The 26,477-nt window shown below is 44.4% G+C and overlaps 10 protein-coding genes across 10 annotated transcripts; 5 read left to right on the plus strand and 5 right to left on the minus strand.

Moving 5' to 3' along the window:
• Nucleotides 1-1,043: 1,043 nt before the first annotated feature.
• Nucleotides 1,044-2,749, minus strand: LOC9651199. The gene is made up of 12 exons (XM_002983691.2): nt 2,456-2,749; nt 2,334-2,401; nt 2,207-2,279; nt 2,123-2,141; nt 1,945-2,064; nt 1,813-1,882; nt 1,713-1,756; nt 1,611-1,652; nt 1,493-1,552; nt 1,363-1,430; nt 1,237-1,294; nt 1,044-1,185 (listed from the first exon to the last, which is right to left on the minus strand). Exons 1-12 carry the CDS (start codon nt 2,740-2,742, stop codon nt 1,096-1,098), a joined length of 999 nt encoding a protein of 332 aa, XP_002983737.2. The 5' UTR covers nt 2,743-2,749; the 3' UTR covers nt 1,044-1,095.
• Nucleotides 2,750-2,761: 12 nt separating this feature from the next.
• Nucleotides 2,762-3,790, minus strand: LOC112351240 (cytokinin hydroxylase-like). The gene is made up of 3 exons (XM_024688736.1): nt 3,601-3,790; nt 3,169-3,518; nt 2,762-3,055 (listed from the first exon to the last, which is right to left on the minus strand). The coding sequence occupies exons 1-3, from the start codon at nt 3,788-3,790 to the stop codon at nt 2,762-2,764; spliced, it is 834 nt and encodes a 277-aa protein (XP_024544504.1).
• Nucleotides 3,478-4,664, minus strand: LOC112351241 (cytochrome P450 734A2-like). The gene is made up of 5 exons (XM_024688737.1): nt 4,595-4,664; nt 4,145-4,408; nt 3,864-4,071; nt 3,576-3,805; nt 3,478-3,518 (listed from the first exon to the last, which is right to left on the minus strand). The coding sequence occupies exons 1-4, from the start codon at nt 4,662-4,664 to the stop codon at nt 3,802-3,804; spliced, it is 546 nt and encodes a 181-aa protein (XP_024544505.1). The 3' UTR covers nt 3,478-3,518; nt 3,576-3,801.
• Nucleotides 4,665-5,057: 393 nt separating this feature from the next.
• On the minus strand, nt 5,058-7,069 carry LOC9643978 (cytokinin hydroxylase). Its single transcript, XM_002983692.2, has 5 exons — nt 6,696-7,069; nt 6,405-6,631; nt 6,101-6,330; nt 5,638-6,034; nt 5,058-5,574 (listed from the first exon to the last, which is right to left on the minus strand). Exons 1-5 carry the CDS (start codon nt 6,985-6,987, stop codon nt 5,164-5,166), a joined length of 1,557 nt encoding a protein of 518 aa, XP_002983738.1. The 5' UTR covers nt 6,988-7,069; the 3' UTR covers nt 5,058-5,163.
• A 351-nt stretch (nt 7,070-7,420) lies between these two features.
• LOC9643979 (L-ascorbate peroxidase 3) lies at nt 7,421-8,777 on the plus strand. The gene is made up of 9 exons (XM_002983576.2): nt 7,421-7,539; nt 7,600-7,724; nt 7,782-7,831; nt 7,899-7,964; nt 8,019-8,067; nt 8,143-8,225; nt 8,275-8,354; nt 8,424-8,526; nt 8,577-8,777. Exons 1-9 carry the CDS (start codon nt 7,421-7,423, stop codon nt 8,760-8,762), a joined length of 861 nt encoding a protein of 286 aa, XP_002983622.1. The 3' UTR covers nt 8,763-8,777.
• On the minus strand, nt 8,754-12,209 carry LOC112351234 (pentatricopeptide repeat-containing protein At4g39530-like). The gene is made up of 2 exons (XM_024688725.1): nt 12,119-12,209; nt 8,754-12,050 (listed from the first exon to the last, which is right to left on the minus strand). The coding sequence occupies exons 1-2, from the start codon at nt 12,181-12,183 to the stop codon at nt 8,855-8,857; spliced, it is 3,261 nt and encodes a 1,086-aa protein (XP_024544493.1). The 5' UTR covers nt 12,184-12,209; the 3' UTR covers nt 8,754-8,854.
• A 109-nt stretch (nt 12,210-12,318) lies between these two features.
• Nucleotides 12,319-13,914, plus strand: LOC9651200 (plant intracellular Ras-group-related LRR protein 1). The gene is made up of 4 exons (XM_024688726.1): nt 12,319-12,554; nt 12,608-12,928; nt 12,989-13,155; nt 13,217-13,914. The coding sequence occupies exons 1-4, from the start codon at nt 12,345-12,347 to the stop codon at nt 13,857-13,859; spliced, it is 1,341 nt and encodes a 446-aa protein (XP_024544494.1). The 5' UTR covers nt 12,319-12,344; the 3' UTR covers nt 13,860-13,914.
• Nucleotides 13,915-14,075: 161 nt separating this feature from the next.
• Nucleotides 14,076-15,699, plus strand: LOC9651201. The gene is made up of 2 exons (XM_002983578.2): nt 14,076-15,030; nt 15,091-15,699. The coding sequence occupies exons 1-2, from the start codon at nt 14,076-14,078 to the stop codon at nt 15,669-15,671; spliced, it is 1,536 nt and encodes a 511-aa protein (XP_002983624.1). The 3' UTR covers nt 15,672-15,699.
• A 1,075-nt stretch (nt 15,700-16,774) lies between these two features.
• On the plus strand, nt 16,775-21,762 carry LOC9651202 (calcium-transporting ATPase 5, plasma membrane-type). The gene is made up of 31 exons (XM_024688821.1): nt 16,775-16,980; nt 17,044-17,172; nt 17,231-17,338; nt 17,385-17,516; nt 17,572-17,661; nt 17,723-17,783; nt 17,834-17,904; nt 17,949-18,110; nt 18,168-18,239; nt 18,289-18,375; nt 18,429-18,511; nt 18,565-18,643; nt 18,751-18,806; nt 18,862-18,988; nt 19,040-19,177; nt 19,232-19,297; nt 19,367-19,462; nt 19,507-19,620; nt 19,667-19,810; nt 19,901-19,960; nt 20,017-20,166; nt 20,222-20,338; nt 20,395-20,493; nt 20,552-20,689; nt 20,747-20,847; nt 20,904-20,949; nt 21,010-21,141; nt 21,190-21,297; nt 21,352-21,443; nt 21,509-21,606; nt 21,656-21,762. Exons 1-31 carry the CDS (start codon nt 16,879-16,881, stop codon nt 21,745-21,747), a joined length of 3,150 nt encoding a protein of 1,049 aa, XP_024544589.1. The 5' UTR covers nt 16,775-16,878; the 3' UTR covers nt 21,748-21,762.
• A 54-nt stretch (nt 21,763-21,816) lies between these two features.
• LOC112351242 (pentatricopeptide repeat-containing protein At2g35030, mitochondrial-like) lies at nt 21,817-24,639 on the plus strand. The gene has a single exon (XM_024688738.1). The coding sequence runs from the start codon at nt 21,817-21,819 to the stop codon at nt 24,637-24,639; it is 2,823 nt and encodes a 940-aa protein (XP_024544506.1).
• Nucleotides 24,640-26,477: the final 1,838 nt, after the last annotated feature.

Raw genomic sequence — 26,477 nt, forward strand, 5'->3', positions numbered from 1 at the left:
AGGAGCGCAAGAGGAGGAAAGACGAGATCAAGTTTGAAAAGATGTATCGATCGTATTCCAGAGGCGCGGAGTACAAAAAGGGACACATACTGCGGCAAATGGGCGATATGATCGAGCTGGTTGACGAGAAGCATGTCAAGAAGCTTGGGATCTTGTATGAGAAGTGGAGAATGCAAGTTTTCGAGCCCATACAGAGGCAGATCGAGGACGAGCTGAATAGAATGTCTCCGGATTACATCAAGGACAAGCTCAGTAAGAAATCTTAGACTTTCAGTTAATTCATTCATTTGCCAATTTGCAGGATGGTACCAGTATCAATACTGTTCGATAGCCAACAAGCAGATGATTTTGCGAGATTTTCCACGTCCAGATTATAATCCTTTCGAGCCCCTGGAGCATACAATTAAGTACAGCCTCAAGGATGTGGTCGATCCTTGCAAGCATGACATACGAAAGGTTGGTCTCCTTATTAGAATTTTATGGAGTTTTTCTTATTATTTGATATTAATTAAATTTCTGATCAGGAAAACAATGAGAAGAGATTCATGGGCATTCCCGTGTCCGAGACTCCGGTGACGAGATTTACACTGGGATTGGAACATTATCCAGCATATCACTTTAGAGGTACTGTTTGGGGACATATTGAAGCCGATGAAGAAGATGGCTCAGAGATCGTCATCAAGCAACCAGAGTACGAGTTTAAGTTTTTAAATCGCAGATATGCTCTGATTTGTTTTTTCGTTTTTCAGGAAATATTATTCTCACGATTTGCTCTGGAACCAGAAGTTTGTTGGTCACGATTACGTGAAAGCAGAGTTCCCACTCGGGCGATATGTAAGTTTTAGTAGAAGTTCTTTCTAACTTCTAATACTTTGCTGCTTCTATCTTTCCCAGATGAATCCTTGCAAGGGAGTGTTGCCAGAGACACAGAAATTCAGGGAAAAACCTCAGGGTTTAGGCATGGTTTGGGACGTCGAGTGCCAAACTCAACCAAAACTCCGACTGTACTACAACTAAACTTCGTGTGTCCAAACTTAGTAATCTACTTCCAAAACTGCTGCTTGAATTTATCTATAAGATGAGAATCTCTTTTCTTTACAAGGCATACGTTGTGTTAAGATACTTGATAATCTCCGAGCTTTCAAACATCTCCACACCGGTGTTGGGGTCTTCTAAGAAAGGAACCTGGGAAACAAAAGAGTGATTCCAACACCATTGTATCGAATTTATGAGTACCTGATAAATTCCAGTCCGTTCCAAGAGATAATTTCGTTTGGGACTTCCACGAGCGGCACTGGACAGTGTAAAGTAGAGACTTAAAAAAGAGCTCTCGAGAGAAGAAAACACAAACTAGAGACTTACTTGTAGTAAACGTGAGGGAGCTCCAATTCAACCAGCCTTTCTCGTACGATCTTACAGAAAGGCGAAAGCTGCTCACAAAATCCAGCTTTAAGATATAGCTCTCTCTTTCTTTTTTGAGTTTTCAATTCACCTCGTACGCCCAGATCTTTAGAGGCTTGTCTGGTTTTCTCGCAGGAACGTATTGGGATCCCTGGTTTGAAAACAAAAACCTGGTTTGTATCGTCAAAGTGAAAGACGTAAAAGTTTACCTTGCCTGCACGCCCAAGCATTGCTAATCCTGCTGTTAGAGTCTGTTATAATTTGATAGCAAATGAAAAGCCGGTGGAAAAAATATATACACAATACATTACCGTGAAGAAACCCAGTGACAGCATAAAAGGCACCTTCCCATTCCCTGGAAAAACAATCGACGACAAACTAACAAGTCTATGGTATTTGAAAACAATTTACCGTATTTATCTACAAGGTACTTGATGATTTCATCCGATTCGTACATTGCAACATCCGTGTTGGGATCTACCTGACGAAAAAACAAAACAAAAACGAGCATTTGATAGAAAGCTTAAAGTTTGCAAAGCTTACCATGTAAGGGAATTGCTTTTTACCACCAAGTTCGATAGCTTTGGGACGATAGGTTGGACCGTCTTTAGGACAGGGATAAAACAAGATGTCGAGATCCAGGATCGTAGCAGCTTCTCTGACCTATGAAATCAAACACACTTTTCTTCAGGCCTTTCCAATCGCTTGCAATCTGAGTTACCTTACGACAAAATGGACAACTAAGGAAAAAAAGAAACCATCAGTAAGCGATGAAAGAACGAAAGAAGAAAAAACGAAAGATTACCCTTCGAATTCATAGATTTGTATGGGCTGTTGTGGTCGAGCTCCTAGCACTGCAGTCTCCACGAGCTTCTGTCCTGATTTATTACCAAACTCTCTACAGATTATAAGAAAAAAAAAAAACTTTTTACCTCCAAAATCAAAGAGCGAGTACTGCGACGGTGGAACTTGCTCCTTGGGAACAAAGGATGCCTTGTAGCTATATCCAAGCATAGAAAATCAAATTAGAGAGTTTTTTTTTTCTTTCTCATACCCTTGGACGAGAGCTCCTGTTCCCAGACGAAGCGGCACTGCCAAGGAAGCGCCCAATATGTCGAACATTTTGTCATTCTCCACATGGTATCTCCTTGCCTGAAATTCTTTCTTGACAACGTCGATCGCGGAAGAAGCTTCTTCTTGAATTGCTACTCTGGAATCATCCTCGGACGCAGCGGCCACGAATCTGTGCCTGGATCTTCGCGATAATGTAAGACCACTTGGGATTCTGCCACTGCACGATGCCATAGCCATCGCCATTGATAAAGATCTTCCTTTTTTCATTAGAGAAAAACTTATATATCTATGGTTTGTGAAAGTGTGATTTTTCTTTGGCCGAGAGATTCATCGGCTCAAACGTGAAATTGAGTAGGATCATCGCAAGGATGATCTTCGTCTCGATCATGGCGAAGCTCTGTTCCACGCAAGTTCGCGGCCCCACGGAGAACGGTAAGAACGGCCTTTGCTGTTGGGCGACGAACCTATTTGGATTGAAGCTCTTGGCATCTTCTCCCCAGAGCTTCTCGCTGTAGTTTGTGACAATCAGAGGCAAGAGTAGCAGAGTTCCTTTTGGGGTGGCTAGTTCTTTGAGCTTGACCTGGTTGTGGTTGTTTGCGTAGCGATTTAGCAAAGGAACCGGGATCACCATTGTCATCTGGAGCAAAAGAAAGAAAGAGTTTTACAAAAGAAAAGAGGAATGGAAAAGCTTACGGATTTGAGATTGCCCAGCATCTCCAAAGAGTTTGGAGCGGAGACTTCTCCACAAACTTCACGAACTTCGTGACGTAGTCGAGTCTGCCATTCGGGATTGAGTGCCAAAAGCAGCATCGTCCACGCTAGTAGAGCTGCCGACGTTTCTTGGCTAGTGAAAAAGAAAGTCTTGCACTCGTCGATCACGTCCTGCATCGTCACCTGGATTTCCAGCTTCTTACCGTTGTTAAAATCCAAAACTCCTTCGTTTGCAGCCAGCATCAATCCCAAGAGATCCTTCCCGTATGATCCACTGACACTCGACTCCTTCAATCGGCCACCTGCGTCGATTGGTGGACGTTGGAAGAAATCTAATAAGTTTATCAGGAAAGCGAAGAAAACGAAAAGAAAAGAGACAAAAACCGCACCTAAAACCTGGGAGATGAACTTGACCTTGCCACTCCAAGTGAATGTATTGCTGCTCGATTTTCTTCTGGAAAACTTCCTTCCCTGCAGTGTAGCTCGTCCCAAAAGCCGTCCGGCACAAAACATCCCGTGTGATGTCTCGGAGCTTTAACGCAAGATCCACCGGTCCATCGGTGGTCTTCCACTGCTTGAGGTTCTCCTCGACACAAGCTACCATAGCATCGATCATCAACTGAGGGAAAACAAGAAGGAAAACATTCAGAAGCTGAAGAAACTAAAAGTTTTGAAACCTTGAGCTTCTCGCTGTGGAAAGCCAAAGAGACCATCTCTTATTCATAGTCAGCAACGCAATCCCATCTCCAAACAAATCCCTGGCGGCATGCTGGCCGGGTTCTCTGTCAAAGCTCCCACTTTTGTCGCAAAGCACTTCTTTCATCAGCTCTGGATCGCTTATCATCAGCCTTGGCTGTGATCCCCGCCAAACGAAAAACGTTTCACCTGTTCAAAGATTCATCGAGCTTCAATCATCACGAACGATTCCACGAAGACTGGGAAAAGATCGATCTCGTACCGCATGATCTGGACCACGCTGCATAGTAGGGAAGAACTTTCGCCACAACGCCAGCATGATGGTCGTTGCTAATCTCGCCAGTGGAACTCTTGGCAACTTCTACTGCCATGAGCTCGCGCATTTGATCCAAGTTTCCGAGGAACAAGCGTGGGATCGGTCCCAAGACGCCTTGCTGCTTGAAAGCCTGGAGGAGGAGCCGAGGCCTCCACAGGAAGTCGTGAGCCCATTGCCAAACACATATCGTTGCCGCCAGAGAGATCCCTGCTGTGACAACATTCCAGATTCGTAGAAACGAAAGAGGAGAGAATTAAAACTAAAAAGTCTGATGTTGGCTTGTTCAAAGCCTTCTAAAGAGAGAAATAGAATAAAAGAAACGTATCTGCGTGATGGGAAGTCGCAAGCAACGAGGATCTCGTACAAAAGAAAGGTAGTGCCGTGGACTTCAAAGACAGATGGGCCCCATTGAGCTGAATTTTCTATGATCCGGAAAACGACGCGCCAAAGAGTAGAGGGTCCTCATTCCCGCCAATAGCTTTCGAAATTTAGGGCTCTTGGAGGCGGGGGCGGGTTTTAGGAATTACCATGGCTGCTAGAACATCTCCATTTATTGATCATGAATATGTCATGGAGGCCAAGAGCTCGGTGGAATGATTGTTAAGAAGTAATATGCTCAGATTATAGGCTAGTGTGAGCTAATATAAAGGATGTTATTTAATCTTGATTTGTTTTTCAAAGAGAAGAAAATAAACTATGCAGATCTTTACCAGATTTTCATTTGAAATAAAAAGTTAAAATAAATGTATGGCTCATCTATAATTTTGCATACAGCAAAAGGTAAAGGATGGAAATGAATTTTATTTTTCCTTTTGCCCCCTTTTCTTATAATCTTCCTTTCTTCTAATCGATTATTGAAAAGATAACCTTGATTCGTTAAAAGGTAACACAAATTTATATTTCTTTAACGGTGTATATATACTGTTCGTCATAGTTTGGAAAATGTTATTGTTCTTTGAAGACTTTCACTGGTTTGCCAGGAGATTCATCGGCATGCCAAACTTTGGCTGCAAAGTTAGCACCTGAAATGGCGAGTGGACGTAAGTTTCCGAGAGCTCAAACTTGAACTTGCGTAGGATCATCGCAAGGATGATCTTCGTCTCGATCATGGCGAAGCTCTGTCCCACGCAAGTTCGCGGCCCCACGGAGAACGGCAAGAACGGCCTTTGCTGTTGGGAGACGAACCTATCTGGATTGAAGCTCTTGGCATCTACCCCCCAGAACTTCTCGTTGTAGTTTATGACGATCAGAGGCACGAGTAGCAGAGTTCCTTTTGGGATGACGAGTTCTTTGAGCTTGACCTTGTTGTGTGTGTAGCGATTTAGCAAAGGAACCGGGGGATACATTCTAAGAGCCTCGTTGATCACCATTGTCATCTGGAGCAAAAGAAAGAAAGAGTTTTACAAAATTACAAGATAATAGAGGAATGGCAAGTTTACGGATTTGAGATTGCCGAGCATCTCCAAAGTGTTTGGAGCGGAGACTTGTCCACAAACTTGACAAACTTCTTGACGTAGCCGAGTCTGCCAGTCGGGATTGAGTGCCAAAAGCAGCATCGTCCACGCTAGTAGAGCTGCGGACGTTTCTTGTCCCGTGAAAAAGAAAGTTTTGCACTCGTCGATCACGTCCTGCATCGTCACCTGGATGTCCAGCTTCTTACCGTTGTTAAAATCCAAAACTCCATCTTTTGCAGCCAGCATCAATCCCAAGAGATCCTTCCCGTATGATCCACTGACACTCGACTCCTTCAATCGGTTTACGACGATTTTTCGAAGCTTGCTGTCGATTTGTTGCTTTAAAGTCCACCTGCGTCGATTGGCGGACGTTGGAAGAAATCTAAAGAAGCGCTTACGTTTATCAAGAAGGCGTATAGAACGAAAAGAAAAGAGACAAAAACCGCACCTAAAACCAGGCAGATGAACTTGACCTTGCCACTCCAAGTGAATGTATTGCTGCTCGATTTGCATCTCGAAAACTTCCTTTCCTGCCGCGTAGCTCGTCCCAAAAGCCGTCCGGCACAAAACATCCTGTGTGATGTCTCGGAGCTTTGACGCAACATCCACCGGTCCCTCGGTGGTTTTCCACTGCTTGAGGTTCTCCTCGACGCAAGCTACCATAGCATCGATCATCAACTGCAAATGAAAACATTTAGAAGCTTGGTGGAGAAAGAAAAATGAAAACTTTCGAAATAGAGAGAGTTAATCACCTTCAGCTTCTCGTTGTGGAAAGCCAAAGAGACCATCTTTCGCTTTTGGGACCATCTCTCGTTCATAGTCAGCAACGCAATCCCATCCCCAAACAAATCCCTGGCGGCATGCTGGCCGGGATCCCTGTCAAGACTCCCACTTTTGTCGCAAAGCACTTCTTTCATCAGCTCTGGATCGCTTATCATCAGCCTTGGCTGTGATCCCCACCACACCAAAAACGTTTCACCTGTGTACACATTCCGCGAGCTTCAATCATCCACAAAAACTGGGAAAAAAGATCGATCTCGTACCGTATGATCTGGACCACGCTGCATAGTAAGGAAGGACTTTCGCCACAACGCCACCATGATTGTCGTCTCTAATTTCGCCAGTGGAACTCTTGACAACTTCGACTGCCATGAGCTCGCGTACTTGATCCAAGTTCCCGAGGAACAAGCGTGGAACCGGTCCCAGGACGCCTTGCTGCTTGAAAGCCTGGAGGAGCCGCCGAGGCCTCCAAAGGAAATCGCGAGCCAGTTGCCACACACATATCGTTGCTATCAGAGAGACCCCTGCTGTGACAACATTCCAGATGAGATCCATTCCTCCGCGAGAAGAAAAAAAAAATAAATTTTCTTCTACGCCTTCTACCGCGGGAATAGGAAGAAAAAAGAAACAGTACCAGTCCTTACATTTCTCTGCGTGATGGAAGTCGCAAGGAGCAGGGATCTCGTACATAAAAAAGGTAGTGCTGTGGACTTATATGGGCCCCTTGTGAGCTGAATTTTCTATGCCACGGAAAACGACGTGCCACCGTGTTGGATTAAATAGCAGGCAGCGGGCAGCGATTGAAGCACCGATCCATCTTACCAGCCAGCCATAAAGCGAAACTTTAGGATCTTCGATTTCCCGCCAATAGAAATTTAGGGCTCTTTGGAAACTTGGTTTAAACACTTGGGATATCTTTGGGTGGTTTCCAAGGTAAGGAAGTGATCCTCTCTGGTATAAAACTTTGGGGGCGGGATTCCAAAACACCATGGCTGCTGAAGTTCCCCTTGTTGATCATGAATATGTCATGGAAATCGAGAAGGCCAGGCAAGAGCTCCGTGGAATGATTGTTGAGAAGCAATGTGCTCCGATCATGCTAAGGCTAGCGTAAGTGAATATATGGAGGTTGGTTTATTTGTATGATCTTGAAACATTTTTTTCTTTAAGGTGGCACGATGCAGGAACCTATGATCGGGAAACAAAAACAGGAGGTCCAAATGGATCAATTCGACTAGAGGGTGAATATAATCATATTGCAAATAGGGGCATTAAGGCTGCTATTGATCTTTGTGGTGAGTAGAGTTTACTTTTGGCTGAATTCTGCAGTAATCATGATTTATTTTTTCTAGAGGAAATCAAAGAGAAGTGCCCCAAAATAAGCTATGCAGATCTTTACCAGGTTTGCATTTTGAAATAAAAAGACAAATAATGTATCTGGCTCACATATATGTTGTTTGGATAATTAGCTAGCAGGAGTTACAGCAGTGGAAGTCACTGGAGGACCAACAATCAGTTTTGTTTCAGGAAGGAAAGTATGGTAAAACATTAATCTTTGAACACCATGCATTTTCTTTTTTTTCTTACAGGATTCTTCAGTAATACCCCCTGAAGGACGTTTACCAGATGCTTCTCAAGGTCATTGATAATTTCTATATACTTTTCTTACTGATATGATAATTTTCCTTTATGATCTCTAAATTTGCAATTTAGGTGCAAATCACTTGAGAGATGTTTTTGGTAGGATGGGCTTAAATGACAAAGATATAGTTGCATTATCTGGTGGTCATACACTGGTGAGACCTTTGGGATTTATAAAGTTTTTTTTAAAGACATTTTTGGCAGGGAAGAGCTCACAAGGACAGATCAGGATTTGATGGACCATGGACATCAAATCCTCTGATCTTTGACAATTCTTATTTCATGTATAAGTCTTTCTTCCTGTTCAAGTCTTTTTTTTTACCATTTTTTTTTCTTCTATTCCATGTGAACAGTGAGCTGATTGAAGGAGAAAAAACTGGACTTTTAAAGCTACCAACAGATACGTGTTTGATGGAAGACAAAGTATTTCGTCAATATGTTGAAACTTATGCCAAGGTAATCGATCACAAGGTTTGTGGAGATGATTATAATAATTTCGAGAGCAGGATAAAGACACATTTTTCCGTGATTACGCGTGGTCTCATAAGAAATTATCTGAGCTCGGTTTCATCGATCACCCAGATGAAACCCAAGAGAACACATATGATAGCTCATTCACATCAATCACCATATTAATTGGAGTGGTGATCACAGCAGCAGCAGTGGGTTTAGTTGCAATGATATGGTCATGAAATAAACTAGTATAATGTTTCGCATTAGTATAGATTTGTGTTTGTATGGATGGATGGTTTTCTGATCCTCGTTTTGATGATTCTTTCTATGGTCAACTAGATGGAACTCTCGAGTGATGATCCATCGTCTTAATTCTTCTTCGTATTTCGTGGCTTTCTTTCCACATTCCAGCCGCGGCATACGTGTTTGCCATGAGCGAGTAAGCTGCCGAATCCTCGCTGTCTAGCTCCACCACTGCCTCAAACGCGATCCTGGCCACTTCCACATCCTTCCACTTCCGAGCGGCCGCTAGCACAGTCATCCATATCACCCTGTCCGCTCTAATAGGCATCGCTTCCACCAAAGCCAGCGCTTCCCGGAGATGGTTCTTCCTCCCGAGAAGATCGACCATGCAAGTGTAGTGCCCAAGTCCGGGAGCCACTCCAAAGCTGCTAGACGAGGAGCGCATCTTCTCAAATATCTCCTTCCCTTTGTCGACGAGCCCCGCGTGGTTGCATGCGTTGAGCACGCAGAGAAGCGTCACTCCATCTGGTTGCAGGGAACTAGAAGCTTGCATCCTCTCGAACTGGGAGAAAACTTTCCCGGTGTCGCCGTGGTAGCCATAGCCTGCGATGAGAGCGTTCCACGCCACCAAGTTCTTTCGAGACATGGCTTCGAAGACTTGCTCGCTCTCGGCCATGCTCCCACACTTCGCATAGAAATCCACCAGAGAACTCGCGACAAGCTCGTCACTCTCGAGTCCCGCCTTGCGACTTTCAGCATGGATTTCTCTCCCGGTTTCCAGTGCCGCGAGAGTGGTGCAAGCCTTCACCACCGCGGCGTAAGTTCTAGCATCCGGCAGTAGCGATCGTTGCTCTTTCATTCTGGAGAAAAGCTCGAGAGCGAAGCTTGCTTCGTCACGACTCTGAGCATAACCTGTTATCACCAAGTTCCAAGCTGCCAAGTCGGGTTGCTTCATCCTGTTGAAAACTTTGAGAGCGTCTCCCACACTCCCACACTTCACGTACATCTCGAGCAGACCATTTGCAACAAAGAGATCGTCCTCGTGCCCGCCTTGCAGAACTTGAGCGTGGAGAGCAGCACCTTTGTCCAAGCACCAAGCTCTCAAAGAAGCATCAATCTTCTCCTTCTCGGCCATTTTCTCTCCACTTCCACTCACAGCCTCGGAGCAAGCCTTGAGAGCAGCAACAAAAGTTCTAGCATCCGGTTCCAGTCTTTCTTCGCTTTGCATGCGCTCAAAGAGCTCCAATGCAAGCTCGCTCTTCCCACTCTTCGCGTATCCCAGAATCAATGCCGTCCACGAGATGAGATCTCGCTGCTTCATCCTGTCAAACACCCTCTTCGCGTCGTCCATCCTTCCAAAGTTAGCGTACATATCCACTAGAGCGTTTGCCACCAAAGTTTGCGATTCATAGTCCCCAAGCCGAGAGTGTATCGCCGTTCCAGCGCTCACAAACTTTGCCTGCTCCTCCGGTTTAGCTCGAAAACCAGCACAGCAGGCCTTTATCCCTGCAACGTAAGCTCGAGCGTCGGGTTTCAAAGCATCTTCTTCTTGCATCCGAGCGAAACATTCCAACGCTAGATTTGTTTCTCCACTGTGAACATATCCCAGAATCAGAGCACTCCATGAGATCACATCCCTGTTCTTCATTCTTTCGAGGACCTGGCGAGCTTCTTCCGGCCTCCCACACTTTGCAAATATATCCACGAGCGAGCTGCCGATAAAAGCATCGCAAGAAAAATCATCCTTCTCGGCTTGCGATTGAATTTCTCGGGCCTTTTCTAGACACCTGTTCCTGTTTTGTAAATCCACTCCTTCGTCTCCTTCTCTTTGGTGGCTTCCACAAGAAAGCTCAGCGCAAGCCTTGAGTGCCGCAACGTAAGTTCGAGAATTTGCTTTCAAGCCTTGTTCTTGTTTTTCTTCTCGTTGTTTGAGCCTGTCAAAGAGCTCCAAAGCATGTCCCGGATCACTGCTCGAAGCATACTTCAGAATCATGATGTTCCACGAAACGATATCACGCTGTGGCATTCTATCGAAAACCTGTCGAGCTTCCGGCAAGCTCCCACACTCTCCATACATGTCGATCAGCGCGTTTGCAACGAAGATATCCGACTCGAATCCACCCGTTACTGCCTCCGAGTGGATCGCCCGACCTTTTTCCAAGCCAAGTTCCTTCTCGTTTTCTCTTGCAAGTTGAGTGCAAGCCTTCGCAGCAGCAATCATCGTTCTCGCGTTTGGTCTTAGCTTCTCGGCCTTCATTCGTTCGTAGAGCTCTAGCGCCAAGCCAGCTTCACCGTTTTGAGCGTATCCGGATATGAGCGTAGTCCATGAAACAACGTCGCGATTCGGGATTTTCTCAAACACCTTGCGTGCGCTGGCCAAGCTTCCACACTTCACGTAAGTGTCCACCAGAGCGTTCAACACGGCAGTGTCCGACTTGTGTGGAGACTTGAAGATAAGATCAGCTACGTGCTTGCATTCTTCCAAGCATTTTCTTCTCCCTGCAAGAGCAGCACAAGCCTTTAGCACCGATTGAAAAGTTTTCGAGTTTGGAACCAAACCGTCCTTTCGCATCTCGCCGAAGAGCTCCAGTGCAAGCTCGCCATCGCCACCCTGAGAAGCTCCCATGATCATGGAGTTCCACAAAACCACGTCCCGCTTCTCAACACTCCGAAAGGCCCTGTAAGAGTCCTCCAAGCTTCCACACTTGGAGTACATCTCCACCAGGCTACTCGCAACGAAAACGTCCGAGCCGAGGTCCTTCTGACCAACCCGAGAGTGTAGAAACATCCCTTTCTCCAAGGACACCGGCTTCACAAGTTTCCCGCTAAGTTCCATGGAGTTTTCTTTCGCAGCAGTATCGGCACAGGCTCTCAAAGCCGCCACGAAAGTCCGAGCGTTGGGAGTGAGGCCTTGTTCTTCTTGCAGGAACGCGAAGAGCTCCAAAGCGAGCTCTCCATTTCCAGTTTGCACGTATCCCGACATGAGAGAAGTCCAGGAGATCACATCACGTCGCGGCATTCGATCGAAGACTCTCTGTGCTTCCAGCATGCTCCCACACTTGGCGTACATGTCTACGAGCGAGTTTGCCACGAAAACCTCCAGCTCTTCATCACTGTTCTTTGACTGATCGGCGTGGATGATCCGGCCAGCTCGCAAGTTTCTGGTTTTGCTGCATGCCTTGAGTGCTGCGAGAACGATTGAAATGCTCGGCTTCTCGCCCTTGTCACGCATTTTCGTGTAGATCCTGAGGACTTGGTAGTCTTTGTCTTTGGCTTCATGGCTCCTTCACAATGCATCCAAGGTGAGAAAAGAGAAAGAGCAACAGAATGAGATAGAAAGAGAGAAGAATACCTTGTTGATGGAAGGTCTTGCAATGGCGAAATTCTTCTTTGGTTTGGGAAGAACCTTACAGCCATGTGGTTTGATCGAGATCACCGGGGAATACCATAGCGATGGAGCAAAGAAATCCCATGGATTCAGAGAATGAAAATGCTGCCAAGCGATTGCTCTCTCGCCTTGTTCTAGTGCTCCATCCAGCCCTAGAAATTTTTTGCTCGTTTTCTAGGGTTTTTGGTAAATGGAATTGGAAGAGGTTGTAAGCGAGACGTACAAGACGCCCGAGGCGATGGCGCTGCTCAACGTGGCGGAAATTCGCGAGAAAATCCGGGCGCTGGGGCCGCGGCCCGATCCCCAGGAGGTGGAGGATGCGCGCCAGGCGCTCGCCGCGTCGAATGCGTCGCTCGCGCAAGCTTTGGAGTCGATCGCCTTGGAAGATCTTGAGGCTAAGGTATTGTATTTCCTCCAGGGACAAGGGCAAAATTCTTTGTTTCGATCGATCAGGCTGAGGAGGAGAAGGCCGCGCGGGACGCCGCGGAGCGAGAGAGATTGCCGTTGAGGGCGATTCTCCAGCTTGATGAGCTCCATCGCTTGTACGGGAATTTGCTCAAGGATGCCGAGGCTCTTCTCGAGAAGAATTCTTCGGTTCCAGTGAAGGAAGAGGGGCAAGGGCAGAATCTTGCGGCAAGCCGGCTGCTAGACGAGGCCGCGGAGAAAAAATTGTCCGAGCTAAATCTTTGCAACCAGTCCCTCCAGTTGGTCCCGGAATCCATTGGGAGGATTTCTTCGCTGGTGGATCTCAACTTATCCACGAACCAGGTCGAGGTAGAAGTTTCAGCTATTTTTTTGCCTTGGTTCTAGCTTAAGTTGTTTTGTTTTTTTCAGGTACTTCCAGATGCTATTGCTGGCCTGGCGAATCTCGAAAGGCTCCAGGTGCAGTCCAACCGTCTTCGAATTCTTCCAGACTCTATTGGCTTGATGAAGAACCTCAAGTACTTGAACTGCTCCAGGAACCAGCTAAAGCAGCTTCCAGAGAGCATTTCTGGATGCAGGTAAGCTTTTTTCTTGTGTTTTAGATCGAATGACTAAGTTGGCGAGTTTCCGTTCTGCCAGTGCGCTGATCGAGCTCAATGCCGACTTTAACAAGCTCGAGTATCTTCCATCGAGGTTTGGACGAGGCATGGACTCCTTGGAGCGACTCTCTCTCCAACTCAACTCTCTCACGTACCTTCCACCGACGCTGTGCGAGGCACAAACTCTCAAACACCTCGACCTTCACTTCAACAAGCTCAGATCACTCCCAAGAGCCATCGGCAACTTAACCCGCCTGGAAACTCTCGACGCCAGCAGTAACTTCAGCGATCTCACCGCTCTTCCAGAATCCATGGCCGACTTGGTCTCGCTCACACACCTCGACCTCCGCTACAACCAGATCCGCGAGCTCCCGCTCTCCTTCGGCAGGCTGACCAACATCAAAACACTGGAGCTGGACGAGAACCCACTCGTGGATCCGCCGCTGGAGATCGTCCAGCAGGGAACTCCAGCCACGATGAAGTACCTGGCCTATCGATTGGAAGCGAGCTTGCTCAAGGCCATCGAGGAGGAGAAGTTGCGAAGCTCCCAGCAGCCAAGCTCTCCTTCGTGGATTCCAGCGGCGGCGCAAGGATGGGTCTCTGGAGTTTACTCCAACATCTCGAGCTATCTTACCAGTCCCAAAGCTAGCGGCAAAGAGGACTACCTGGAGCAGCAACTATGATGTAGCTACACTTACATTGGCTTATATATTGACTTTCGTTTACTTTGACTTTTCAGTGACTGAGTTTTCATTGACTTCTATTTAAAGTTATGGCGGGAGATGAAGGATTAGGGTTTATGGCGTCTATCAAAAGGCAGAGGCCGCGCAGGGCGGCCGCGGAAGGCCCGTCTCAGGTGAGCGATTGAGTGTACTGTTCGCGAAATCTCATGTCACGCCATGGCTAGCCAGGAATTTCGCTTGGATTGTGGAGAGGGCAGCACCCACAGCTTCTGGGGGCAGCAAGTCGAGCTTCCTGCTGGATCGCACAACGAAATGGGGAAGCAGCCATCCAATATCGTCGAGATTGCGCTTCCGCCCGATGTGAAGATCCCGCTGCACGAGATGACGCGCAGGTGCGAGCTGATCTTCAAGATGGTGGATGGCAGGCTTGTGATCCGCAGGCCGTGTATGTTTTCGTTTTCCCAGCTCGTCAGTGAGCTACTCGCGTATTCCAGGCGCAGCCGGTGCTGTTCGTGCGACTACTGCGTGTCAAGCTCCTTTACTTGGTTCCGGTGTAGTGACGGACAGCTGCTAGGCCCTGAGATCGCCATCTCCGAGAAACGCAGCTTTGATACGAGCAGTGAGTCGGCCATGAGCTCCGGCAAGATGGCTCTTGAGGGTGTGGACATTCTCGTCCTCATCCAGTTCTACGAGTCGGAAGAGGATGCCGAGCGTGCAGTTGCCTGGCAAGCCGAGCTCACGAAAGCTGCTACGTTCGGGTTTGTGGTACCGGGCTCGGTTGTTCTGGTGGCATACTTGGATCATGAACAGGGGGCAGTAAAGATGGACAGGCTTGAAGGTCCCAGGTTCTTAGACATGACGGCTTACTCTCCGCGGTTGAGTGGCATGAGGTTCTATCCTGCGCACTTCCTCGGTAGTCTCTGGGCGGACCCTTTGCATGATCCAGCGCTGCTGGTAGCTCGAACGGATGAGCTACGAACTCGGCTGGTGGAAAGTATCAGTGAGGGGAGAACGCAAGTCGCGTATGAGATTGTGGTTCTGCTGGATAGTCTTGACTTTGTCGACCCTGTTCATGGCAACACTCCGCTGCTGGCTGCTTTGCAGTCCCAGGCTCCTGATCTCGACTTGGTCAAGTTTCTGGTGGACAATGGTGCCAACGCCACGGGCAGAGGTATTCTTCCCAAAGTTGTTCAAAGACATACATGGTAGTAATGTTTTTCTCTTTTTCCAGCGAGAAGTGGAGTGTGGGCTTACCTCTACGCGGTGGTGAATGGCATGGAAGCTGTAGTGGATGCCTTGGATGATAACGGCAATTCCCAGACCCATCTCAACAGTTTGGCACCCAAGGAGCTGTGCGAAACAGAGAATCCGGAGCTGCTCGAGATGCTTTTACGTCTCGGCTTATCTCCGAACAAGGCGTATGAAGGTATACTACCCCTCAACAATGCGCTATCTGGAAGGAACTGTATGGAGAGGCTGCAGCTCCTGGTGAAAGCTGGAGCAGATCCGACACTGCAAGATGGCCAGGGGAATTGTGCCTTGGGCCTTGTTGTGGACGACCAGCCTCCGGAGATTGTCCGCCTAGTGGCTCGTGTGTGCCAAGAGCGGAGCGTGATCGACACCAAAGTGGATCCCGTGAACACTGCTCTTGGTGTAGCGTGCCTGTTCGACGAGCCAGTGACTTGCAGTGTGCTGATGGAGTGTGGAGCTTCTCCCTTTGGTACATACTGCTATCCTCCACATGATCTGCAGACTGGCCTCAAGATGCTGTTTGCTCTCACAGACACACCACTGCCAGATTGTCTTAAGTAATATATTTGGTTATACCCTGCTTCAATTATCACGATATTATGCTACCAACGTTGTTTTCATCCAACGATATGGAATTTTTTTTGGACATTTTATATAAATGTCAATTGTGAACTGACCATATCAATCTCCATTGATCAATCCCAATTTCAAGCACAAAACATAATTCTTACTTACTAGATGTTTTGTATACTTTGACACTCCATCCAATATTTGAAATCCCGGTTTATCACATAAACAAATCTATATATAGAATTTCATTATATAAAACTTGATGCTTCTTTATAATATGGTATAATGTTATAATCTATTTAAAAATATATTGAAATCTCAAAAAAAAAATTCTAAATATCTAAGTAAAAAATGCTGAAATAAGTTATTTTAAAAGTATTAATTATATATTATTGGTACATATAATACACTTCATTTCTCTCTTTTCAAGCTAAAAAGGTAATTTTTAATAAAAAAAAGGGATTTTCATGGCAAAAGGAAAAGGAAATATATTAAACTTCTCATAAACTAAATTTAATCTAATTTTTTATATAATTTAAATTAGAAAGGCTGGTAAATAATTTATTTCATAAATTTCTAAGGACCTGTTTTTAGAAATATTTTTAATATATTTGTAAAAATCAAAGTACATTAAATGATTTTATTTTAATAATAATTTTTTTATTGATATGTTAAAAAAATATGAAAATGCATGTAGAGTTATGAAGGTAAAATACTTTTATTTATTTATTAATTTTAATTCAGTTGAATTTTTCTACAAATATTAAAAATTCTTTTTAATTCATGAAACATCTGAATATCGAGATATGTTATTTTACTTTATAGTTTTGAACTCACAAAAAATATTACTATATAGAAAATTTCTTTATAAATGGTTGACTTTTTACTTTAATTCAAACATGGAAATCAATAATTACATTTAGAGATCTAGACAAAACTTGACAATGTAATATGACAACATGGCATTAAAGTTCACATTTTTCATTTTAGAATTCAAATTAAAGTTTTTAATCTTAACTCATTTTCTTGGGCAAATTTTCTTATAAAAGTTTGCCCTGGCAGTCTCTTCGTCTCAAGTAGAAATTAGTTTGCTCTTTGTCTTCTCCCGGTAAAATTTGGTTCTTCCTAGAGGACAAGATCTTCCATCACATTTCTTTCGTTTTGTTCTTCTTCTTTCTCTCCTTTCCAAATCTGGATCATGAGCTTCGACGGATGCACTCCCAGATGCTCGCCTCTGTCATCGCCGTGGCGCCGGCTTGGGGAAGAAGAGGAAGGAACTTCTTATCTGGAGCGATGGAGGGTAAGCTCAATTCCTCCAGTTGGCAGGAGCTTTCTTCACGTTTTTCTTTTCTTCTCGGGACAGCAAGCAACGCTGGTGATAAACGCCATCCAGCGCTTCAAATGCAATTCAGAGCAGTGTGTCCAGATGACCTCTCAAAGCTCGCCGAACTCTCCATCCAGAAAATTCAGGCTTGGAACGAATGCCATCAGAGTAAGCCTGTCATCATTTTGACCTTGGCAATGTGCTCTCGTCACATGAACATGCTCAGGCTATATTTCGTTTTAAAGAAGCAGGCAAGTTAGCTGGAATCGACAGGAAAGAGTTAGTCACGCTTGTTGCTGATCACAACTTAGAGCTGCTAGAGCAGCTGGGAGGAGTAAGACAGATAGTCAACTCAGCTTGATTCTCATTTTACTCCCCAGGTTGATGGATTGGCGAAAGCTCTTTCGACCAGCACAAAGAATGGGATCGAAGACGAGGTTCCAAAGATCGAAAGAAGGCGACTGTTGTATGGGAGCAACACTTATCCTCAGCAGTCGCCAAAAGGCTTCCTGGTATTGCTTGTTGATCTTATCTGAATGCGCAGGAGATCAATGTTTTGTTTTGCAGGCTTTTCTATGGGAGGCATGCCAAGATTTGACACTCGTTATTCTAGGTGTTTGTGCAGTCGTCTCGCTGGCTCTTGCCTTGGCTACAAAGGTAAAGTTTGTTCAAAGTTTAGCAACTAGTTTCCATTCGCGGCTTTTGTTACGCTGTGTAGGCATCTTGGTACGATGGTGCAAGCATCGCTTTTACTGTGATTCTTGTCGTCTGCGTTACCGGTACAAGTGTTAAGTTGATACTATGTCGTCTTACATTATGCTCCTACCAGCTTGCAGTGATTACAAGCAATCGTTACAGTTCCAGCGCTTAAATGCCGAAAAACGGAAAATACACGTCGAGGTGAGGTGATCCAATTTGTTGTCTTACTTAGGGCTTTTACGCAGGTCTTGAGAGGAGGACGAAGGATTGGAGTCTCCATTTTTGAGCTTGTAGTGGGCGATGTTGTACCGCTCAAAACTGGTGATCAAATACCTGCTGACGGCGTTCTGGTTGATGGGTATTCGCTGGTGGTGGACGAGTCGAGCTTGACAGGCGAAAGCGACCCTGTAAGTGTCATTTGATTTGCTTTGAATCCAGTCAAAGCAATTTGCTACCTTTTGTAGATGCCCAAAGGACTTGATCATCCATTTTTTATGTCTGGATGTAAAGTTGTGGATGGATACGGCACTATACTGGTAAAGCATTCTTGATCAGCTCTCCTTATATATATATATTGCAATGTAGATCACTAGCGTTGGAATAAACACTGAATGGGGTCGAGCAATGGCAGCACTTACGGACGATATCAGTGACGAAGAAACGCCTTTACAAGTGAGTGATTTTCGACGTCAATAGGCACTTGTATTTGAAAAACTCTCGTATAGATGAGGCTTGCTGGAGCAGCGACTGTTATTGGAGCGATTGGTTTGGCGGTAGCAATCATTTGTTTCTCCATGCTGTTCATAAGGTTCGCAACTATTACTCAGTGTCATTCTTTCTGAACGTTTCAAGCAATGACAGGTACTTCGTTGAAGACTACAAGAAAGATAAGAAAGCTGTAGCGGTTTTCAAAAGAAATGTCAACATCCTCTCGGTTGCTGTAAGTGGTTGTTTACACACTCCTCGATTTCCATGACCACTTTCTTGCTGTTTTATCAATCGACACCTATCAACTTTGCATGGTTTTAATTGTTTTGGTTGTGATAGGTAACTATTCTAGTCGTTGCTGTTCCAGAAGGCCTTCCACTTGCCGTTACTCTGAGGTGAGTGCCTTTCATCGCTATCCTTGTTTTGATTTTCTATGTGGTGGATGTCTAGTCTTGCTTACTCTATGCGCAAGTTGATGACCCATAAATCGCTAGTACGCCATTTGGCTGCTTGCGAGACAATGGGATCCGCGACCACTATCTGTAGTGACAAGACAGGCACGCTTACGATGAACCAGGTATTTTTTATACCTGGTTTTTTCCACTAAGTCATATGATACCGATTCTAGATGACTGTAATCGAGTCCTGGGTTGCCGGGCAAACAAGAAGCTTCCACGAGATAAGAGGCCTTCCAGATGCAGTCACAAGCGTGATCTTTGACGGGGTTGCACACAATTCTGCTGGAAGTGTTTACTATACACTGGACGTAAGTTTTCCTGACATTTTTTTAGTCAACTGGAGTTGCTGACATCGGGGACAGAGAAATGGAGTTCCTGAGGTTGCCGGAAGTCCCACAGAAAAAGCTCTTCTTTCTTGGGGATTACAGGTATAGACAATGAGTACAAACGATTTATCTGATATGGTGATATGTGTGTTTGTGTTTTCTTAACAAAAGCTTGGCATGGACTATTCAACTGTTAGAGCTGCATCTTCTATAATAGCTGTTGAACCATTCAACTCAACGAAGAAAATGGCAGGAGTTGCAATTAAGGTATCAACAGTCATCTTGTTTATCTGATTCATAAGCCCATGCAGCGAAATAATGGAACGCTGTGTGCCCTCTGGAAAGGAGCAGCTGAGATTATTTTGGATCTTTGTGAGAACTGGCTGGATGGAGAAGGAACAGAGAAGGTATTATCTAGCGAGATGGTAAGCACATACGTAGATTGTGTACTCTCTAAAACCTTTTGCACAGGTAAGCTCAATCCACGGGACGTTAACTCATATGGCTGCTTCCAGCTTGCGCTGTCTCGCATTCGCAATTAAAACATATAACTCCATGGATGGGAGGCCAATTCCAACGGCTGGCCTCACGTTTGTCGCCTTAGTCGGCATTAAGGTGACTCATATTCTTTCATTCATATACTAATATTTACAGCATAAGACCAATGTACTAACGAAGTGGATTCTATGCATCACCTTTTTGTAGGATCCTTGCCGGCCTGGTGTGCGAGAAGCTGTTCGAAAATGTCAAGACGCAGGAGTGAAAGTATATTAATCTATCCTTTTACCAACTTTCATTTTGGTTCTGATGTTGTCTTCAAGGTTCGAATGGTTACTGGTGACAATGTTTTGACGGCCAGGGCCATCGCGAGCGAGTGTGGCATCCTCATGCCTGGTGGATTAGTCTGCGAGGGGAGTTTTTTCAGAAACCTTACCGACAATGAAAGATTTCAAATTGTCCCAAAGATAGATGTAAGATCTGATGCTTACTTCCAATTGTGTTCACTGTGCCGGACGTCCTACGCAGGTTCTTGCGAGATCAACTCCATCCGATAAGCTTCTCCTGGTCAAAACCTTAAAGTCTCTCAATGAAATCGTTGCTGTCACGGGCGATGGCACAAACGATGCTCCTGCATTGCGCGAGGTTTGAGAAATATGATACTTCCTTTCATGCTCGTGTTGCTGATTTGTTTGTTCTAGGCACATATTGGGCTATCCATGGGAATTGTAGGCACTGAAGTCGCAAAGGAAAGCTCAGACATTATTATTCTGGATGATAACTTTGCATCAGTTGTCAAAGTAAGCTCTTTGTGTTTTTTTTTATATCTTACAAGTTACACATTTTATAAATGTGTAGGTGGTGCACTGGGGTCGTAGTGTTTACGAGAATATCCAAAAGTTTATACAGTTTCAACTCACAGTTAACCTTGCTGCCCTTTCGACTAATTTGGTAGCTGCTGGGAGATCTGAAAATGTACCACTTAACACTGTACAGGTTTGAAAATTTACTCAATTTTTTTCTTACAACCTTTTGACACTGTTTATTAATCAGTTGCTATGGGTGAACCTGATAATGGACACGCTTGGGGCTTTAGCACTAGCAACAGAGCCTCCAACAGAAGAAATGATGGAAAGAGCTCCTATCGGATTAAGGTACAAAGCAAGCTTTGGAAGTCCGCACGTTTTGCTCAATTCTTGATGTTTTCAAGCGAGCCGTTGGTCACAAATGTCATGTGGAGAAACATCTTTGGCCAGGTTGCATTCTCGAACTCAAGTAGCTTCTTTTCGGTTAAATCCTTACACTATTTTCGGCAGGCTGCATATCAGGTTGCCGTGCTGCTGGTGCTGTATTTCAGAGGCGATCAGATCTTACATTTGAAGGGAAGCCCGGCTCAAAAGAACGTACTACGAAACACGATCATTTTCAACTCTTTTGTGTTATGCCAGGTAGTTTAAAAATCCTCTATTCAGAGATGTTGATTTTGTGGATGCCAGGTTTTTAACGAGATCAACGCAAGGAAGCTCCAGAAACTCAATGTGCTCAAGGGAGTCTTTCAGAGTTATCTGTTTTGCACCGTCATAGGCGTTACTTCTGTGATCCAGGTTTTTTGTTGTGAAGCGTTTGCTATTGACTCAAAGGAGCAATGTTGATTGTAGATTGTGATCATCGAGTTCCTCGGCAAGTACTTCAAGACAACCCGACTTGCTACTCAGTACTGGCTCCTGTGTGTTGGTATTGGCTTTCTAAGGTTCGTCATCGCGAAATATTACGAAGTTCCCAATTTTTTGTTGTGCTTTTCCTTTGTTGTCTCAGCATCCCTCTCGCTTGCCTCATGAAGCTTGTGCATGTCCCGAAGAAACCGATTTTCAATGCGAACTGGTCACGGCGACGTCGCAGACCACAACATCCAGGTAAAAAAACTCTCCCGTGGAATGGATCTTATAAGCTCGTTTGAATCAGGGTCCGATACCAATGGAACTTGCTGGGAGTGGAAGAAATGGAATAAGAATCAAAGCAGCGGATTTGAGCATGTTGTACAAGTAGAGCAGTAGTAAGGTAAAGCTGGCTTCCAAGGGAAAGCTGTTCTTCTCATTCAGGAAAGATGGCGAAGTCATAGATCTATGGTTCCAGTTAAGTCGGGAAAGAACTCACAGGCAAAGAACGATGAGCAGTTCAAGAGATACCTCGAGCTCATCGAGTCGTCCAAGAGCTTGTCAAAGGCTTTGGCTGCGCACGCTCACATCGGCGCGACCAAGGATACATTCCTCTCAAACAAGCTCATCCAAATGTATGGAAGGTGCGGTGGCCCAGACCAGGCTCGCAAGATCTTCGACACTTTGGGACTTCGGAGAAACACCTTTTCTTGGGAACTTATGTTCGCTGCTTATACCAAGAACAGGCGCCTGGGAGAAGCCAGAGAGCTCTTCGATCGAATGGAGAGACGGGACATAGTTTCGTGGACGACGCTCGTCACAGCTTATGCCCAGAACGGGCACGTCGATGATGCAAAGTTGGTGCTGGAAGCGATGCCTCGCCATGACACCGTTGTCTGGAACGTAGTTCTCGGCAGCTACGTCCAGAGCGATCGCATGGACGAGGCACTAGAAATCTTTGACAGGATGGGCGATGACCGAGACATTCTCTCCTGGAACGCGATGCTCGCGGGGTATTCGCGGAATGGAGAGGTGGAGATGGCCGAAGAGATCTTCGCCCGGATGCCACTGCGGAATAACAGGTCCTGGAACACGATGCTGGCTCTCTATTCCCAGGCCGGGTTTATAGAAGAACTTGAACTCCTTTTCTCGATCATGCCGGACAGTGACATGGTTTCTTACTCCACTGCAGTAGCAGCGTATTCACAGATGAGACTCGTGAAAGAAGCTAGCGCTCTCTTCCGGAAAATGCCAGTGTGGGATCTTGTCTCGTGGAACTCGGTGCTGTCGGCCTATGCTCAGAACGATCATATGGAAGAAGCCAGGGAGTTCTTCCGGTTGGAGCTCCCGGAATGGGATTTGATCTCGTGGAACACGCTGCTCTGCGGGGCTTCTCGATCCGGACGCTCCGAGCTCGCTGTTGCGATCTTCCGCGAGATGCCGAGCCACAGTGTCGTCAGCTGGAACGCTCTCCTCGGCTGCTGCGAAGAACTGGAAGCCGCGAGGAAGATTTTCGAGACAATGATGCCGCAGTGGAGTGGGACCTCGGTGACGAGCATGGTGGCTGTTCTTATCCGGAGTGGCTGCTTCGAACAGGTACTGGAGCTCCTCGAGAAGATCCCGGAGAAGAGCTTAGTGGTGTGGAACTCGGTGCTAGCAATGCTCCGGGAAGATGGAAAGCTGAGAGAAGCCGAGATGGTGTTTGAGGAGATGGCGTGTGGGAACGTTTTCTCCTTCACGGCAATGGTGGCGGCCTATGCCGAGTCGGGGCATATCACTCAAGCGCAGCGGCTTTTCGAGGATCATATGCTCGAGCACGACTTCGTCTCGAGCTCCCTGATGATCGGTTCTCTCTCGCAAGCCGGGGACTTGGGCGCTGCCGAGAAGATCTTCGCGGGGATGCCGCTGCTCGACTCGGTAACTTGGAATGAGATGCTGGCCGCGTATGTTCATCATGGGCATGTCGAGAAGTCACGAGAGATCTTCAGCCAAGTGCCGCGAAAGGATCTTTGTTGCTGGAACTCGATGCTATCTATCCTCCACAACTGCGACGAGGCCATGGATTTCTTCGAGAACTCAATGCCGGCGAGGGATATGGTCTCTTGGAACACGCTTCTGGCGGCCTATGCCCGCGCTGGGAATACCAAAGAGGCAATACGAGTCTTCGAAGACATTCCGGAATGGAATCTCGTGTCCTGGAACTCGATCCTGGCCGTCCATCCCGATGCCCACAGGCTGTTTGTGCGGGAGGTTCCAGAGTATAATCTCGCCACCTTTAGCACCATGCTGACGTGGTATGCCCGGTCCGGGCATGTTGTCTCTGCGGTTGATCTCTTCCAGAAAATGCCCGAGAGAGATTTAACGGCGTGTAACAACATGGTGGCTGTGTACTCACAAGAAGGCCATGCGGAGGAGGCCCAGGAAATCTTTGATTCCATGCCATGTCACAGCTTAGCATCTTGGGCCGGCATTGGGAATATTTACGATTTCAGGAGAGCCAAGAAACTATACGAGAATATCCCAGAGCTAGATGTGTGCTTGTCCACAAGACTCTTTTCTTTATATGCTCTATGCAATGAGTTTGGTGAGCTTGAGATGCTCTTTGAGAGGTTCTTACAAAAGAGTTTGGCTCTCTGGACTTCATTGTTAGTGGCAGTTTCTCAAGTTGGTGATTTGGATAGATGCGTGGGAATCTTTGCCAGAATGCCCGAGTGGGACTTGGTATCATCAACAGTCATGCTTGTGCTTTATGCCCAGAAAGGTTATCTTGAGGACGCTCTGGGTTTGTTTGCTTCTATGCCTGAGAAAGATACTGTGTGCCACACTGCAATGCTCTCCGCATATGCCCAACAAGATTGCATTGCGGAGGCCTGGCAAATCTTCTGGGATATTCCCCAGAGGAACTTAGTATCTTGGTGTGCGATGCTAGCAGTTTATTCTCAGAATGGGAATCTTGAACAAGCGTTCCATCTGTTTCAAATGATGCCAGAGCAAAACACTGTTTCTTGGAGTGCAATGTTGGGTGCACATGCCCAGGGTGGCCATTCATCTCAAGCTTTTCAGTTGTTTTATGAGATGAATTTGAGTGAAATGCCATCAGAGTCATGCTTTGTGTCTCTTCTTCTAGCATGTAGCCATACAGGCAAACAAAGCTTTGCCAAGCATTATATTGTATCCATGGCTGATGATTTTGGAATACAAGTTGGAGATAATGCTAAATGTTGCTTGATGGATCTCTTAGCTAGAAGTGGGAATTCAATGAGTACAAGCATTTGGTCTTTGCAGCAATGAAGTGTTGTCTATTGAGTGACTAAAAGATGATGATACAATCTACAGAAATTATGTTTGTCCCAATCACAAGAATGAGATTGCATAATATTGATAAGAGGTATAAATTTCAATAGTTTATATACAGAAATTTATCAAACTAGCTTTTACAACGTTTTTTAATTAATGTTATTTTAAAAGTATAACATGAACAAAGTCTTGTTACTCAATATTGTAATCTATAGTAATATGAATAAAATGTTGTTGCTAAAGATAGTAAGTAAACAAAAATATAGAAAGAATTAGTATATAAATTATGGTGAATAGAATGGATAATTCATTAAAATAGTGCAATAATTCCTTTCTAGTTCTATTCTTTGGGACTATCTCATAATAGCTTTACCATTCATAACATATTATTTTTATTTATCATTTAAAAAACTTGAGCTAAAAATACACTCTCCAAAACTAAATCAAAGTAAATTTTAAACATGACAGATTTCTATAATCCATTAACTTGGGTTGAGTTTGTAGTAACAATTATCAATCTCCCCCCTGCCCTCCCCCCCAGACACAAAAAAAAATAAAAAATAAAAAAATGTAGTATTTATGTATATATATTATCATCTATATAAGAATAAAATATTCATATGTAACAAAACATAAATTTATAATGGTCCCTTATCTAAAAATATTTGATTAATTTACTTATTTTATAAACAAATATTTAAATTTTCATTAAGCATACATTTAGGACATAAAAGACATTAAAAAAATGAATTTTTTATCATCTTTGCCTTTAAAAGAATTTATAGTTAATTTCTAAAGTTTTGAATAAAAAATTAATAGAAGAATAGATAGAGTAGATTTATTTAATTATTTCATAAAACAATATTCAAAAATTATAGTGGTTTATTTTTATTATGATATGAAAATCATATACAAAATTGCTTTGATATTAAAGATATATATATATATATATATATATATATATATATATATATATATATATATATATATGTGTATATATATATGTATGTATATATGTATGTATGTATGTATGTATGTATGTATGTATGTATGTATGTATGTATGTATATATGTATGTATATATATATATATATGTATATATATATATATGTGTATATATATATATATGTATATATATATATATATATATGTATATATATATATATATGTGTATATATATATATATGTATATATATATATATATATGTATATATATATATATATATATATCATATAGTGTTGATGAGGAAATATAAATAATTTGATATGTTACCCTAAATTATTAGAATTTCAGTAAAATTAATATTTAAATTTCCAGATCTTCATTCATCCTGATCATTGAGATCTTATGGCCTTCTGGACACCTTGGGGCCTCTTCGCTTTCAACGTCCTCCCGTTTGGCTTGTGTAATGCCGGAGCTACCTTTTAGTGCTTTATGACCCATGCCTTTCATGACTTGATTGGAGGCACCTTGAGGGTGTATATGAATGATTTGTGCATGACCTCTGACTCCTTTGAGGACCACTTTGTGCACTTGGAGCAGATCTTCACTCGTTGCCAACAACACAAGTTTTCATTGAACCCGAGAAAGTGAAAATTCGGGGTGATTGAAGGCCGGTTGCTAGGCTTTGATGTTTCACAGGACGGGATTAGTCATTCTTTTTGGTTGTTTACACAATACTCAGCTATAAATAGCACATCATCAAGAAGTGAATTATCATATTTTAAACTCAAAACACTATAGACTGAATATAGGGTTTTATTTCTATCATGATTGTTAGCAACTATGCTATTAATTCTATAGGAACTTCAATTTTTTAGAGCAGTTTATA

Source organism: Selaginella moellendorffii, unplaced genomic scaffold (assembly GCF_000143415.4).
Source record: "Selaginella moellendorffii unplaced genomic scaffold, v1.0 SELMOscaffold_59, whole genome shotgun sequence".
In the NCBI taxonomy this organism is placed as follows: Eukaryota; Viridiplantae; Streptophyta; class Lycopodiopsida; order Selaginellales; family Selaginellaceae; genus Selaginella; species Selaginella moellendorffii.